This window comes from Protomyctophum parallelum, assembly GCF_964188405.1.
Source record: "Protomyctophum parallelum genome assembly, chromosome: 18".
Taxonomy (NCBI): domain Eukaryota; kingdom Metazoa; phylum Chordata; class Actinopteri; order Myctophiformes; family Myctophidae; genus Protomyctophum; species Protomyctophum parallelum.
In genome coordinates this window covers 15369021-15385694 of record NC_139716.1, presented here as the reverse complement: position 1 = coordinate 15385694, position 16674 = coordinate 15369021, and the positions used below count along the sequence as shown (strand labels likewise).

Below are 16674 nucleotides of genomic sequence, written 5' to 3'. Positions count from 1 at the left end.
ATATATATATATTGCAATTTATCTTTATCTGTTTTCCTGAAACTCTAGAGAGTGTGTGTAATGAGTGTCAATTTGGGGGTCCTTGACATGAAAAAGTTGTGTCAAATCGTTGTGTGATAGGGACTTAATTTGTTTTATTTTCACATTAACCACTTGAACCCTCATATCCTAGATAGTCTCTCGTATTCCACAATCCCCGAATGCTATATAGACTCTGGGTTTGATTATTTATTTCCATGTCTGCTATTAAAGCAACAAGCTATATATGCTGCTCACCTGATTTCTATTTATATGAGGATACATTTGCGTGACTGTAAAGATGAAACGGAAGTGGGGAGGAGGCTTCACTTCCACTTTATCGCTTACTCAGGATAGAGCTTCCGTTGCTCCAGTACAGGAAAAATCTCAAAGTACAGGTAAAAATCTCTCTCTCTCTGAGAGAGAGACGGCTAGCCCCATGGAAGCCGTGGATAGGCTTGGTGTACTCCACAAGTACTTTTTAGTCTAATCTAGAGAGGAGTGCCAGCACTGCAGAGGGTAGACGGGTGACAGACATACCAATGCAACTGAACTCAATAAATACAAACAAACATTTAAAACTCTTTCAACCATTGTGTTAATTACAAAAAATGTCATGTGTAGGCCTACAATATATATAAAACCGTTACTTCCAGTCCAGCTGTTTGTCAATTGATCAAGTTGACTTAACTGTGTGGTCTATTTGCAAGGTCCTTGACATTGTCTAATAGTCCAGTAATAATGTAATTGTAATAATGTAATAATACCGGCCATAGCCACTTGTCCAAATGTGCTGACCTCATCACATTTGTGATGACAGCTATGGCCGGTATTAGCCCAAGGAGTGTTTTTATGCAAAACTAATGCTTGGAATGGACTCAGCATCATGAAAACACCCTAGTTTGACATGTCACATGCTACTTACAGCAAAAGGAAATCTTGAAATTATTTGCCTTATATTGTATGGTGGCCATACTGTACAGGCCATTTTCAACACTTTCCCCTCAGACAATTCCAGGCAACTTTTTGTATGTTATTCAGGACATATGTAAGATACAAAGTCAGCTGAGTTTGGTTGTTTTTTTTGCAATTAGTTGGAAGTTGACCCCTTTTTTCCCATATAATGCCTGTACTATAAGGGCACGGGCTGCCCCGTGACAGATCCCATCTCTCACACGTTACAATTCTGGAAATTCCTGGAATAGTGGAATACAACAGGAAAAAATGTTTCAGCACCACGGAGAGCGCTCTCCGCACTGACATGGTGCAGTGGTATAAAGCGGACAGATAGACTGATGATCCAGTTGGAACACTGAGGACTCCTTAGCAATCTCTTCTTTAAAACCAACGAGAGAGAGAGAGGGGGGAATTGCACCACTCAGTTCACACGGGTGTGGTTTTTATATTACGTTCTGAAATTGTATATTTAAATATGCAAATTAGGCACTACAGTATATAGGGAAAAAATGCAAAAGCTACTACTGTGGAAGGGTTATCATATCATTTACTTACATTTATCCTTTAAACAATTTAATATAGGTATGGTTTTGTCCAACGGTGTCTGGGTTGTAATGCCAGGTATCGCTGAGAATATGGTAAATGGTAAATGGTGCATTTATATAGCGCCTTTATCCAAGGCGCTGTACAGAGATTGTGCATTACATTCACCCATTCATTCACACACATTCATACACCGATGGCGGCGGAAACCATTCAAGGCACCAACCAGCACATCAGGAGCAATCAGGGGTTCAGAGTCTTGCTCAAGGACACTTCAACACTAACTCTGGGGAGCCCACAGGGTTCGAACTGGCAACCTTACGGTTCACCATCCAGCCACTCTACCCCTGAGCCACCGCCGCCCCCTAGTGGCCACTCTACCCCTGAGCCACCACCGCCCCCTAGTGGCCACTCTACCCCTGAGCCACCGCCGCCCCCTAGTGGCCACTCTACCCCTGAGCCACCACCGCCCCCTAGTGGCCACTCTACCCCTGAGCCACCGCCGCCCCCTAGTGGCCACTCTACCCCTGAGCCACCGCCGCCCCCTAGTGGCCACTCTACCCCTGAGCCACCGCCGCCCCCTAGTGGCCACTCTACCCCCTGAACCACCGTCGCCCCCTAGTGGCCACTCTACCCCTGAGCCACCACCGCCCCCTAGTGGCCACTCTACCCCTGAGCCACCGCCGCCCCCTAGTGGCCACTCTACCCCTGAGCCACCGCCGCCCATATCTCAGCGATACCTACCCAGACAGCGGATGATGTCCAACATGCAGCGGACAGACATGAAGAGACATGACATGATCAGACAGCCACACAGAAGGTGTTTAGTCGTGTTGGGGTGGACGTTGTAAAAGGAAAAGAAAATGGTGCAAAAACACAGACAAATACGTCATGGATATCGTGGTGAAATAAATGCTGGTGTGCCGAAACATCGACGTGATCATGTGGATATCCTATCGTAAAGATAAAATAAAATCTGGCACTGCCTCAAACATCACTGTTTACAAGCATTTAGCTGACGCTCTTAATCCAGAGCGATTTACAAGAACAAAACATGGCAATACATCATATAGGCTACATAAAAAGTAGTCGTCATGAATCATACATAAGCTAAGAACGAAACAGTGGAATATCTATATAATGATTTAAACTATGCATTTGCATACATGCAAATGCATAGTTTCATTATATTCCACTGTTTCTATATAGTGCTATGACTACATAGGTCGTCGAGGCTATTTGGAAAGTGCTATGGGCTAAGATGGAGTCTGAAGAGGTGGGTTCTCAGACTATACGGCAGAAGATTGAGAGTATCTTTTGTAGATATTCTGCTGTATTAAAAAAAAAGAAATATTGACGATTATGTCGTTAAAAAAAAAGGAGATTCAGAAACATATTTGTTGTGGAGAAAAAGAAAAGAAAATGGTGCAGAAACAGACCTATTGTGTTGTGGATAATCTGTCGTGAACTAAATAATAAATGAACAGACGTGTTGTTGTGATCATCTGTTCTTAAAAAAAGGGGAATTAAGGGTGGTGTTCAGAAATATTGTCATGGTGTCAATACTCTGTAATTTAAAAAAAAAAGGTTCATGTTGCTGCATGTGAATATTGTCATCATGTTAAAAAAGATGTGCAGTATATTCTGTATAAAAAAGACGTAGCAGTGATTCAGCGTTAACTGAACAGGGATACGTAGTTTGGCGTTCACTGGCCGCTTTTTGGCGTTCACTAGCCGCATTTTGGAAGCTCCCTCTCCACGCTAGCTTTGAGATGAGGTTCCACAGGTGCGTAGGGTTCAGAGGTCAGAGGTGTGTCCGGCAGGAAGTCGGCCAATGGTGACCTTTTTTCCGCAACCTTTTTCATATCCAAAAATGAAAAGGTTAATGAATGGTCCGAGACGCCTGCAGATGTTTCCGCAAAAGAGTCGGAAAGTACAATTTAAGTGACGGGTGGAAGAAGCAACCGTTTTAAATCGGTTAGTTAGTCAGCCTGTGACCGACCGCGGGTGTCGGTACTGCTCCGACTCGGATGAAATGGGAAAACGTGTCTCTCTCAGGCTGACTACGTACGTGATTTGAAACGGTTGTTTCAAGCCGTCGCTTAAGATTTTACATTGCGACTATCTCTTCCGATGATCTGTATGCGTCTCGGACTACCTATAGTTTTTTTATATGAAGTTGCGAAAAGGGGGGACACTCGTTGTCGATTTACCGGACGCAGCCTCTGCCGGGACCTAGCACAGTGGGTAACCTCATCTCGGAGCTGTCACGGTGACCGAGGTCCCAAACGGGCTATAGGTCTAGGAGTTCACTTAGTTTCATGGCTTTTTCAGTCTCTCTGTTTAGGAATTAGTTTGGATGCCTCCATGGTCGTCTTTCTGTTCTTTCTCCTTCTATCCTGCAGCTCCCCCTGCTGGTATGACAATGAAGTATTCTCTAATCATCGCCTTCTTCCTCCTCGAACTCTCCGTCGTCGTCAACGGAGGCGTCCTGGTACTGCTGGTACTCGGACACCAGGTCGTTCATGTTGCTCTCGGCCTCCGTGAACTCCATCTCGTCCATGCCCTCGCCGGTGTACCAGTGGAGGTAGGCCTTGCGGCGGAACATGGCCGTGAACTGCTCCGAGATGCGCTTGAACAGCTCCTGGATGGCCGTGCTGTTGCCGATGAAGGTGGAGGACATCTTGAGGCCGCGGGGCGGGATGTCGCACACGGCCGTCTTGCCGTTGTTGGGGATCCACTCGATGAAGTAGCTGCTGTTCTTGTTCTGCACCTTGAGGATCTCCGCCTCCACCTCCTTCATGGATATGCGGCCTCGGAACATGGTGGCGACGGTGAGGTACTTGCCGTGGCGCGGGTCGCAGGCTGCCATCATGTTCTTGGGGTCGAACATCTGCTGGATGAGCTGGGGCACGGTGAGGGCCGCATACTGCTGGCTGCCTCGGCTGGTGAGCGGAGCGAATCCGAGGATGAAGAAATGCAGCCGGGGGAAGGGAATCATGTTGACGGCCAGCTTCCTCAGGTCGGCGTTGAGCTGGCCGGGGAAGCGCAGGCAGGTGGTGACGCCGCTCATGGTGGCACAGACCAGGTGGTTGAGGTCACCGTAGGTGGGCGTGGTGAGCTTGAGGGTGCGGAAGCAGATGTCGTACAGGGCCTCGTTGTCGATGCAGAACGTCTCGTCCGTGTTCTCCACGAGCTGGTGGACGGACAGGGTGGCGTTGTAAGGCTCTATCACCACATCCGACACCTTGGGAGAAGGCACCACGCTGAACGTGTTCATGATCCTGTCGGGGTACTCCTCTCGGATCTTTCCAACGAGCAGAGTGCCCATGCCTGACCCGGTTCCACCTCCCAGGGAGTGGGTGAGCTGGAAACCCTGGAGGCAGTCACAGTTCTCTGCCTCCTTCCTCAGCGCATCCAGCACATTATCCACCAGCTCAGCTCCCTCCGTGTAGTGGCCCTTGGCCCAGTTGTTGCCGGCGCCCGTCTGACCAAACACAAAGTTATCCGGTCGGAAGATCTGACCAAAAGGACTGGACCTCACAGAGTCCATGGTGCCCGGTTCCAGGTCCACCAGCACGGCACGAGGAACATACTTGCCACTCGTTGCATTGTTGAAATAGACGTTGATTCTTTCCAGCTGCAGTTCGCTGTCCCCACGGTATGTCCCTGTGGGGTCGATGCCATGTTCGTCACTTATGACCTCCCAGAACTTGGATCCAATTTGGTTGCCACATTGGCCAGCCTGTAAACTCACAATTTCTCTCATTTCTGTCAAAAGTTTGTTCAGTCACCTATAAGAACTTCTCTTTCAGTCTTTTATACTAGTTTTGTTTTTCAATCTTTCACTAGTTTCAATTTCTTTCTAGTTTCTTTCTTTTTTCTAGTTTCTTTCAAAGTTTCAATATTCTTTCTGTTTCTAGATTCCTCTTTCTTCTTCTTTCTGATTCTAGATTCCTCTTTCTTCTTCTTTCTGTTTCTAGATTCCTCTTTCTTCTTCACTGTTCTTAGGCAATTCTATATTCTGTTCTGTAGGCTGTGTGTAGGACCACGTCTTATATACCCTACCAGGCTCCGACAGGTCCGACATCACACACACACACACACACAAACTGTTGCCTAACAACACCACTTAGCGCACTGTTTCGCAAACCTTTTCATGTCAAGGACCCCCAAATTGACACTAATGAGCCCCGCGGACCCCCATTTGAAAACACATGCCAGGGACTCCCACATAAGAGAAGATTTTTACGGCTCTAGCAGTGATTCTCAACCCGTTTCTTTTCAAGGACCTGATTGGAGAATATAATATTCTCTACAATGTTCATATACAATTACCTTTATTTTTAAGTGGCAAAAGTGGCGCTGTTGTGCCAGAAACAGAGAGAGAGAGAGAGAGAGAGAGAGAGGGGGGGGAGTTACACCACTCAGTTCCCCCCCCCCCCCCCCCCCCCCGGGGACACGGATTTGCAACACTTACTTCACACAGGTGTGATTTTTTCACTTTAAACTGTTGTTCTCAAATTCCAACGCTACTAACTGATACATCTCTAGGGAGCGCGCCCTGACCAAGGAGACAAGGCCAGGAGGCCCTTTGAGAGGTACGCGCGCAGAGTGTAAATCATTCTGCCCAGCAACAAGCTACTGGTTTCAGCCAGAACTTCAATGGCTCATTGCCCAGTTGTTGCCAGTATCTCCTTTTATGATGATTTCCTGTTTTTTTGTGTATATTTCTATCTCTAAATGTTATGATGAACTGAAAATGGTGGACCCTATTGTAAACAAGTGTAATGCTTTATGGTGTCGTCCACAGTTAACCGTATTTGTATTGTGTTGTGCTTTAAATGTACCTATTATTCTGCATAGGCCTACTGTTAATTAATACTTCAAACGTCACCATTAATGCACACAGCTGGCATGCTGTGGTTGTGTGGCACCACACCGCCTAGTGGTGGCACAGAGGGGCTGTGGTTATACAGCTTTAATGGAAGAGGAGGAAGAAGTCATTTTCTGCTGATATGAAAAGGAAATGAACTTTCTGGATATTATAGATAAGATAGTTGAAAAATAACAACACTCTCAATACCAAAATACCAAATATTTAACAAAATACCAAACATTTATAAACAAAAGAAGGCTGTTGGGCCAACAGCCTTCTCTTTGCACTTTTTGGGTTTGTTTTCATAGACCTGACCGCTTGTTTCTCCCGTGACATCCGATCTGGCAACACACTGATTAGGAGTTCAGAGGAAACGTGTGTGTGTAAATGTGTTTGTTTCTGTTTCAGCCTCGCCCAGAGTCAGACCTCCTGTTTTTATGAGAGAACTTCTAGTTCTGGGAACTCACGTTAGTGAGTTTACTTTACTGTTCCTTTACTGTTCCTTTACTGTTCCTAATATATGTTAACGACATGACTTCAGCTTGTGACTGCAACTTGTTCCTGTTCGCAGATGACTCAGCACTGCTGGTCTCGGACAGGAACAAACTGCAGGTTGAAAAGACCCTCAGCTCTGAACTCGGTAGAATCTGCACCTGGCTCGCTGATAACAAACTATCCTTACACCTGGGAAAAACTGAATCCATCCTCTTCGGATCAAATAGTAATCTCAGCAAGGCAGATGGCTTCTTGGTTAGAGTGGGTGACAATATTATCACACGAAAAGATCAAATTACCTACCTAGGTTCCATCCTGGAGGCCAATCTTTCCGGTGATAAGATGGCCACCAACGTAATCAAAAAAGTCAATCAAAGAACAAGATTCCTTTACAGGATCTCCTCACTGGTCAGCAAAAACACCTTGAAGACCTTAACAGGAGCCCTCGTACAAGGTTTCTTTGACTATGCATCCACCTCTTGGTACCACAGCACCTCAAAGGCCCTTAAAACAAGGCTCCAGACCTCCCAAAACAAACTGGTCAGGCTCCTACTTGGCCTCACCCCCCGAACCCACCTCACCCCTGCCCACTTTGACAGGCTGGGATGGCTTAGGGTCGACGACAGAGTACAGCATCTTGCAATGGGTCTGGTCCACAAGATTCGATACACCACCAAGATACCCATGTACCTGTCTAAATACTTCCTTAATGTAAACGAAGTCCACACCCACAACACCAGAGGGAGTGCAACAAACCATGTACAACCCAGATTCGGCACAAACAAGGGACTAAATTCCTTTCGCTCCTATGCCACCAAAATGTGGAACGCCCTACCAACAGTCATTAAGACATGTGAATCCCTTGACTCCTTCAAAACCGCTCTCAAAGGGCACCTACGGATGGCTGCAATTCGAAACTGGCCTCTGTAAAATCTGAATCCCCCCCCCCCCCCCCCCCACCCCATTTCCCCTCACTGTATATGTATCTTTTCCCTTTTTGCTTCCTATATGATGAATTCCTGTTCTGTTCTTTAGCTACATAGAAGTGTCTATTTGTATGTCTCTAAATGTTTTGATGAATTGAACAATGTGGACCCTGTTGTAAACAAGTGTAATGCTTAATTGGGTCGTCCACTCACAGTTGACAGTCTTTGTATTGAGTTTGTGCTTAAAATGTACTGTAAATTCTACAAACTGTTAATAAATATTTCAATCAATCAAAAAAAGTCTCAGTCATCAGTCATTCTCCACAGAGAGGTGACCATCAGTCAGTAAAATGTCTCTAGTCGTGGACCAGGACCAGTTGTCCAGTTGTTCTCTGTGCGTGGAGGTGCTGAAGGAGCCAGTGACTCTGCCCTGCGGACACAGCTACTGCTTTGGCTGCATCGAAGGAGCCTGGGACCAGGAGGCCGAGGAGAAGAGACTGTCCAGCTGTCCTCAGTGTGGAGAGAGCTTCTGTCCACAGCCTGCTCTGAGGAGGAACCACATGCTGGCTGAGGTGATCATTCTGATGAACATCAGAGACACGAAGTAGTCTTGGATTAACTTCGCACACCAGGCTTTAGACTAGCCGCAATTTGCAACTCTAGATTTTTTTCTGTTGAATGTTGAATCTGTTGAATCTAGAGTTGCAACACCCTCCATCCACTTCCTATTCATGATTTTCGGTTTCTGATCTGCTGGTCTTAAATGACGTTAAACTCACCAACATTGCAGCTGTAGTCCAAGCTTGAATTATCCTCTTTCAATCTGCCGAGCTTGTTTTTCATAAAAATCCACCGTAGACATGTTATGAGTTACTTTCTGTCCAAAATATTCCAAGAGTTCACAATCCGAGCCGCCATATTGTATTTTTGCAACGTGCTGTAAAACAAGACGTGAGGGGGAGCGCTTGTTTAATAGAATCTTACCTGCGCAGGTAAGACACCCAAAGAAGAGGCCGACGCAGTGCGACGCCCCATCACGCACAGCCTTCTATTAAACAAGCGCTCCCCCTCACGTCTTGTTTTACGGCACGTTGCAAAAATACAATATGGCGGCTCGGATTGTGAACTCTTGGAATATTTTGGACAGAAAGTAACTCATAACATGTCTACGGTGGATTTTTATGAAAAACAAGCTCGGCAGATTGAAAGAGGATAATTCAAGCTTGGACTACAGCTGCAATGTTGGTGAGTTTAACGTCATTTAAGACCAGCAGATCAGAAACCGAAAATCATGAATAGGAAGTGGATGGAGGGTGTAGCAACTCTAGATTCAACAGATTGTAAGAGTTGCAAATTGCGGCTAGCTTTAGACTTGGATCGAGACGCCCAGAGTCTTGGAGTTTTGTTCACTTTCTCACTTGGGGTCCGTACGTCTACATAAACGTTCATATTTCAAATGTAAAGTGCTTAACCTATGGCCACGGATGTATTAATTATGTACGGTCGATCAAAAGTATCTGTATATTATTTATTGTTCAATAGAAAAGCCTTTTAATCCGATCGGTGGCCATTTTCTCTGTATACTTTCAACTGCGCGACCCTATCGGTTGGGAGGTGTAATGCACTCTGATATGTTATAACTCTTTGAGTAAAAATAGCCACCGATGGGATAAAAATGCTTTTTATTTAACAATACGGACTATATGGGTACTTCTGATCAGCCGTACATGATTGTAACATCCGTGCCCATTGGGAAAGCTATTTATATTTTAAATATGAACATTTCTGTAGATGTACAGACTATACAGAGCTTATAAAGTGCGAAAGAACAAAGGCTATTTGAACTAATAGCTCTAATGCGTTGCATAGCTCTGGTCCATAGCTCTAATGCATTGCATAGCTCTGGTCCATATAGCTCTAATGCATTGCATAGCTCTGGTCCATAGCTCTAATGTGTTGCATAGCTCTGGTCCATAGCTCTAATGCGTTGCATAGCTCTGGTCCATAGCTCTAATGCATTGCATAGCTCTGTTCCATAGCTCTAATGCGTTGCATAGCTCTGGTCCATAGCTCTAATGCGTTGCATAGCTCTGGTCCATAGCTCTAATGCGTTGCACCGCTCTGGTCCATAGCTCTAATGCGTTGCATAGCTCTGGTCCATAGCTCTAATGCGTTGCATAGCTCTGGTCCATAGCTCTAATGCATTGCATAGCTCTGGTCCATAGCTCTAATGCATTGCATAGCTCTGGTCCATAGCTCTAATGCGTTGCATAGCTCTAATGCGTTGCATAGCTCTGATCCATAGCTCTAATGCGTTGCATAGCTCTAATGCGTTGCATAGCTCTAATGCGTTGCATAGCTCTGCTCCATAGCTCTAATGCATTGCATAGCTCTGGTCCATAGCTCTAATGCGTTGCATAGCTCTGGTCCATAGCTCTAATGCGTTGCATAGCTCTGGTCCATAGCTCTAATGCGTTGCATAGCTCTGGTCCATAGCTCTAATGCGTTGCATAGCTCTGGTCCATAGCTCTAATGCGTTGCATATAGCTCTGATCCATAGCTCTAATGCGTTGCATAGCTCTGGTCCATAGCTCTAATGCGTTGCATAGCTCTGGTCCATAGCTCTAATGCGTTGCATAGCTCTAATGCGTTGCATATAGCTCTGATCCATAGCTCTAATGCGTTGCATAGCTCTGGTCCATAGCTCTAATGCGTTGCATAGCTCTGGTCCATAGCTCTAATGCGTTGCATAGCTCTGGTCCATAGCTCTAATGCGTTGCATAGCTCTGGTCCATAGCTCTAATGCGTTGCATAGCTCTGGTCCATAGCTCTAATGCGTTGCATAGCTCTGGTCCATAGCTCTAATGTGTTGCATATAGCTCTGATCCATAGCTCTAATGCGTTGCATAGCTCTGGTCCATAGCTCTAATGTGTTGCATAGCTCGCCCTTGCTGAGATTACTATTTGATCCGAAGAGAATGGATTCAGTTTTTCCCAGGTGTAAGGATAGTTTGTTATCAGCGAGCCAGGTGCAGATTCTACCGAGTTCAGAGCTGACTGTCATGGCGGACCCCATATCGCGTTTCAAATGGATATATTCCTTAAATCCTTCACCTGCGAGCTGCTCCAATCAGAGAGCTGCTCCAATCAGAGAGCTGCTCCAATCAGAGAGCTGCTCCAATCCAGCACAAAGTCAAAGTAAGTTTGTTGCGTGCAGGTTATGATCCCACCACGGCCACTGTGTGTGTGTGTGTGTGTGTGTGTGTGTGTGTGTGTGTGTGTGTGTGTGTGTGTGTGTGTGTGTGTGTGTGTGTGTGTGTGTGTGTGTGTGTGTGTGTGTGTGTGTGTGTGTGTGTGTGTGTGTGTGTGTGTGTTGAAAGAGGATCATTCCAGCAGGGCTATTAATAAAGGGTCTTTAGCATCCTGTTACATGCACATCACTGTGTGTGTGTGTGTGTGTGTGTGTGTGTGTGTGTGTGTGTGTGTGTGTGTGTGTGTGTGTGTGTGTGTGTGTGTGTGTGTGTGTGTGTGTGTGTGTGTGTGTGTGTGTGTGTGTGTGTGTGTGTGTGTGTGTGTGTGTGTGTGTGCGTCCGTGCAGGAAATGGCAGAACTCCAGAAATGATTCAATCACCTCCTTTCCTTACTTCTCATCTGTCTCTTCTTCTTTTATTCTCCTCTCCTCTCCTCTCCTCTCCTCTCCTCTCCTCTTCTCTTCTCTCCCGGCATCTTCGAATATAGTTATTTAGTCTAAATGTAATGTATAGTTGTATCTCACCAAAATAAAACTATAACATGGATCTCCTGACGACATTAATGGAATCATATTTTATTATTTTATCTTGTGTCCTTTCTTTCACCACTAAAATCCAATAATGAGCTCTTTACTCTCAGAAGACTATAAACTTCAGTAACATGTTTTTATCCCAGACATGTAGATTGTAGAACAGAACAGATACAGTGTTGTTTTTGTCGACTACCTTTTTCCACTGAGGAAAACTAAAGCTACGAGGTGGACCCTTTTGTAAACAGGTGTAATGCTTTTTAATTTTCAATCAATCAAAACGATGACTAAAACTAATACAACAAATAAAAACTAGACTCAAATGTTAGGAAGGGACTATAGTGGACAAGAGATCCAGTATAAGTCATTTCACACATGGGATACATACATGACGTACAAAGCCAATTAACTCGAGTTGTGAGAAATCATGACAACAAACACAATGATTTGGGCCGAACAAATAATCAGAAAGAAGAGAAAAACACGGAAGGTTACAACACTTTTTTTGTTGTTTTTCTTCTTTGTAATTATTTGTTCTGGTCCTCGGGAGGGGGCTGGACCGGTCCTAGGGAGGGGGCGGGACCGGTCCTAGGGAGGGGGCGGGACCGGTCCTAGGGAGGGGGCGGGACCGGTCCTAGGGAGGGGGGGGGACCGGTCCTAGGGAGGGGGCGGGACCGGTCCTAGGGAGGGGGGCGGGACCGGTCCTAGGGAGGGGGCGGGACCGGTCCTAGGGAGGGGGGCGGGACCGGTCCTAGGGAGGGGGCGGGACCGGTCCTAGGGAGGGGGGCGGGACCGGGGGGCGGGACCGGTCCTAGGGAGGGGGCGGGACCGGTCCTAGGGAGGGGGCGGGACCGGTCCTAGGGAGGGGGGCGGGACCGGTCCTAGGGAGGGGGCGGGACCGGTCCTAGGGAGGGGGGCGGGACCGGTCCTAGGGAGGGGGCGGGACCGGTCCTAGGGAGGGGGGCGGGACCGGTCCTAGGGAGGGGGCGGGACCGGTCCTAGGGAGGGGGGCGGGACCGGTCCTAGGGAGGGGGCGGGACCGGTCCTAGGGAGGGGGCTGGACCGGTCCTAGGGAGGGGGGCGGGACCGGTCCTATGGAGGGGGGCGGGACCGGTCCTAGGGAGGGGGGCGGGACCGGTCCTCTGGAGGGGGCGGGACCGGTCCTAGGGAGGGGGGCGGGACCGGTCCTATGGAGGGGGGGGGGACCGGTCCTAGGGAGGGGGGCGGGACCGGTCCTATGGAGGGGGGCGGGACCGGTCCTAGGGAGGGGGGCGGGACCGGTCCTCTGGAGGGGGCGGGACCGGTCCTAGGGAGGGGGGCGGGACCGGTCCTAGGGAGGGGGCGGGACCGGTCCTAGGGAGGGGGCGGGACCGGTCCTAGGGAGGGGGCGGGACCGGTCCTAGGGAGGGGGGCTGGACCGGTCCTAGGGAGGGGGCTGGACCGGTCCTAGGGAGGGGGCGGGACTTGTTTTCGGGAGGGGGCGGGACCGGTCCTCGGGAGGGGGCGGGACTTGTTTTCGGAAGGGGGCGGGACTGCGACGCTCTATTCATGATGTCTTTAGGTAAATCACACACAGAAAAGTTCTACTGGAGATAAGAGGTTTCCCAGGTCACGAGACTCCGCCCCTCTCCTGTTTCCATGACACCTGACTCCTCCTCCTATAAATAGAACCGTAACCGTGGCGACCCAGGGATGGGATTGATTTTTCACATGCAGGCAGACAGTGTGCTGACTGCAGAGACAGGCTGGCAGACAGACAGATAGGCAGGCAGGCAGGCAGAAAGGCAGGCAGGCTACGCCTATTTTCAGCATGCAACGCAAAGTGTAAAATGACTCATACTGGATCTCTCGTCGACTAGTCCCTTCCTAATATTTTAGTCCCAATTTATATTTGTCGATGAAATTGTCAATATATTTAGTCTCATAGTTTTAGTCATCATGGCTTAGTTTTCATTTAGTTTCCAATATTATCAGAATAATGTCAAATCTGGGAATACATTTCTTACCAAGAATTCTCTTCAACAATGTGTCTTCAACAAAGGATGTCTACTAACATATCCCACATGGTTTCTATTCAACCACCCTAGGGGAATGTTTGACCGCTCCTGAAAGCAAAATGTTCTAGGGTGGTTCAATAGAAACCAATGTGGGATAAGAAATGTATTCACAAATTGTATTAACACATTTTGGGGGCCCCTTTTGGTGTTTTAAGCATTATCTTATACTTTTTACCTCAAATCTTTGATTCTGGGGGGGGGGTCCCTGGAACAACATATTTTCAGATGGGGGTCGGTGGCCAATTTATAATTTGTGGGTGTCCTTGTCATGAAATAGTTTGAGAACCACTGACATAGAAACATAGGTTTAACCCTGTGAGAACCACTGACATAGAAACATAGGTTTAACCCTGTGAGAACCACTGACATAGAAACATAGGTTTTTCAGACAACTGTCAGGAGGACATTTGTAGAATCTGGTGTCATGTCAAAATGGGTTAATATCCCCTGACTATAGAGTGTCGCAGTCCCTCCCCCTTTCAGAACGACAAGTGGCCTAGGAAATGAATCCCAGTGCATTTTGCCCATAGGCTTTTCTTAAAGTATTTATTTAAAGACGGTTACACCGCGGAAAAAGCCAACTCGGATCGTGACAAATCATGACAATGAACACGTTGTGTTTTGGGCCGATCAAATAATTTATAAGAAGAAAAACAAAACAAATAGTGTTGTCTCCTGCCTTTATTTTCTTCTTTCTAATGATTTGATCGGCCCAAAATATTGTGTTCATTGTCACGATTTGTCACGATCCGAGTTGGCTTTGTCCGCGGCGTAACCGTCTTTAAATACTTAAAAAAATGCCTATGAGGAAAATGAACGAGGGAACGGCGATTTATTTTCCGGGTCTCTCGAGGGGGCGGGACTGCGACGCTCTATAGAGGGTATGCGCGTGACATCATCATCATCATCATACCCGGAAGTTATGCAGGAACGCCTACTGAGTGACAAAAAACTACTTTCTGGCCTTGACAGCCTCATATACATCCACACAGAAAAGTTGTATTTGATTGCATTAAATTACTTTAAACAACCTTAAACTCACTTTGCCACTCGATCTGCCATTCACTTTATGCGTGCGCATACCCTAGTCTATATACTTACCGTCATGTGACAACAAAAGTGCATGATATCTGTACATTATAATGTTACACATATACTGTAAGCTATACGGACACAGGAGTACACACATGGTATACGTGATTATAGCATTATGGTTTTTATAACACGTCATTTACACTGAATGTGTGTTTGATACATGATATCGTTGTTTTTTTTTTAAAGGTACGTAAATTACACTGAATGTGTGTTTACTCGTTAAGGCATATAATTAATTGGCTAATTGCGTCCTCACGCGACCGTCTAAATGAACGACTTCACCCGTTTTCAACCTGCCTTCGTATGATTGGTCCTCACTGTAAAAACTATTTGTTTTTGGGGGTTCTTTCCATGGCAGGAACCCCCAAAATGACACTCATTAGCTATTCCTATTTACCGTAAGTAAATGGGTTTAATATTACTGTTTTGACAGAGTAATCCCTGACACTACTCGTTACTGGGAGAGGTAATACATAGTATTACATTCTAAAACAGTTAGTCCCAATACTTTATTCTGATTGGCTGGTTGCCATGGTATAAATCTCACGATAATCCACACCTTCAATCACCTTTATAATCATTCCCAGCTGCGTTAACATTGATCCCACAGCTCTGTAGCTGAACTGAGGAAGGGGAGCGCTTGATTGCCTTATATACAAACCCAGGCCGCGTGGGCGTCTATAAGCACCGCCCGCGCTCATAATGACTGTGAATGTGTGGCTCCGGGGTGGCCTCGTATAAAGACATCGAGCGCCCCCTAATCCCCCGTCACAGAGACTGGCCGAGTTTTAAAACTATGAAGGAAGCGTGGCTCGCTCTGGTTGGGCGCAAAGCGGTGCAAAGCGTAGCTACTTTTGTGAATCAGCAAATAGTTTTATGAGGTTAATATTGCTATATATGTATATGTTTGTAACCGTTTTAGAAAAGCAATAAGCCACGTGAGATCCCGGCTTATACCGGGTATTTTATAATGGCTGAAAGGGTCATGTTTCACCAGGCCTCTCAGCCATTATATTATAAATACAACGTAGTTTCAGGAGTGGAGACCAGCCTCTCACAATCACCCGTATCCACTACACCTGTCTCCTCTCACCACCACAGCCAATCCCTGGTGCAATCACCACAGTATAAATACACCTGCGATCGCTCAGCCAAGTTGTTTGGCCTGCTCCACGACAGACCAAACATGGGTTGTGAGTATACTGTACTTGTAGATCAGCTATTTTCGCTGTTCTTCAAATTTTGCCATCCTCCTCCTCCACTCCAACCTCCTCCTTCCGCCTCCATTCTCTAGGAATCCAGGGGAGGGGGGGCAGTGGCTGAGCAGAGACGACCAACCGCTCACCCCGAGTATAGAGCAAAGATGGCCGTCAGCTCCAGAGACTATGCGCCCCCACCCTGAGTCTCGCCCCAACCTTGGGTTCCTCACTCCGTTCCACATTCATCTCATTCTGTTTCAATAAACTGTTAAGTAGAGGTGTGGTCTCTTCTCTTACTAGTGAAAATACCCGGTAACCTGACACTTTGTGGCTTAACTAGTTACTGCCCGACACTGTTGACTGAGGACCAATTATATGAAGATAGGTTGACAATGGTTGAAGCAGACCTTTAATATCGGCTTACATTATTATACAAAAAAAAACATTAACGTTATATTCCCAAGAAAACATATTACAACTTTTTTGCAGATCATAATTTCCTCTTTTTTTATCAGTAGATAAAAACCTCATATCTCCAACATGGCAACTTTCACAGGGAATGAAGACATTCTGTTTAGCTCATTTTGGACAGGAGCGCTTGGTCTGTGTCGCCTTATAGCTTCTAACCACCTTTTACCATTATGCTAAAAGTATAGCTGTTGAAAAATAGCAGATCAATCAATGTGGTGCAAATCTTTGAATAGCCTATATATTCTTTCCCACT

At 46.5% G+C, this 16674-nt stretch overlaps 1 protein-coding gene across 1 annotated transcript; it reads right to left on the bottom strand.

Moving 5' to 3' along the window:
• Nucleotides 1–3955: 3955 nt before the first annotated feature.
• On the bottom strand, nt 3956–5290 carry LOC310875801 (tubulin beta chain-like; the record flags this gene model as incomplete). Its single annotated transcript, XM_083789175.1, has 1 exon — nt 3956–5290. Exon 1 carries the CDS (start codon nt 5285–5287, stop codon nt 3956–3958), a length of 1332 nt encoding a protein of 443 aa, XP_083645301.1. The 5' UTR covers nt 5288–5290.
• Between the last annotated feature and the right edge of the window lie 11384 nt (nt 5291–16674).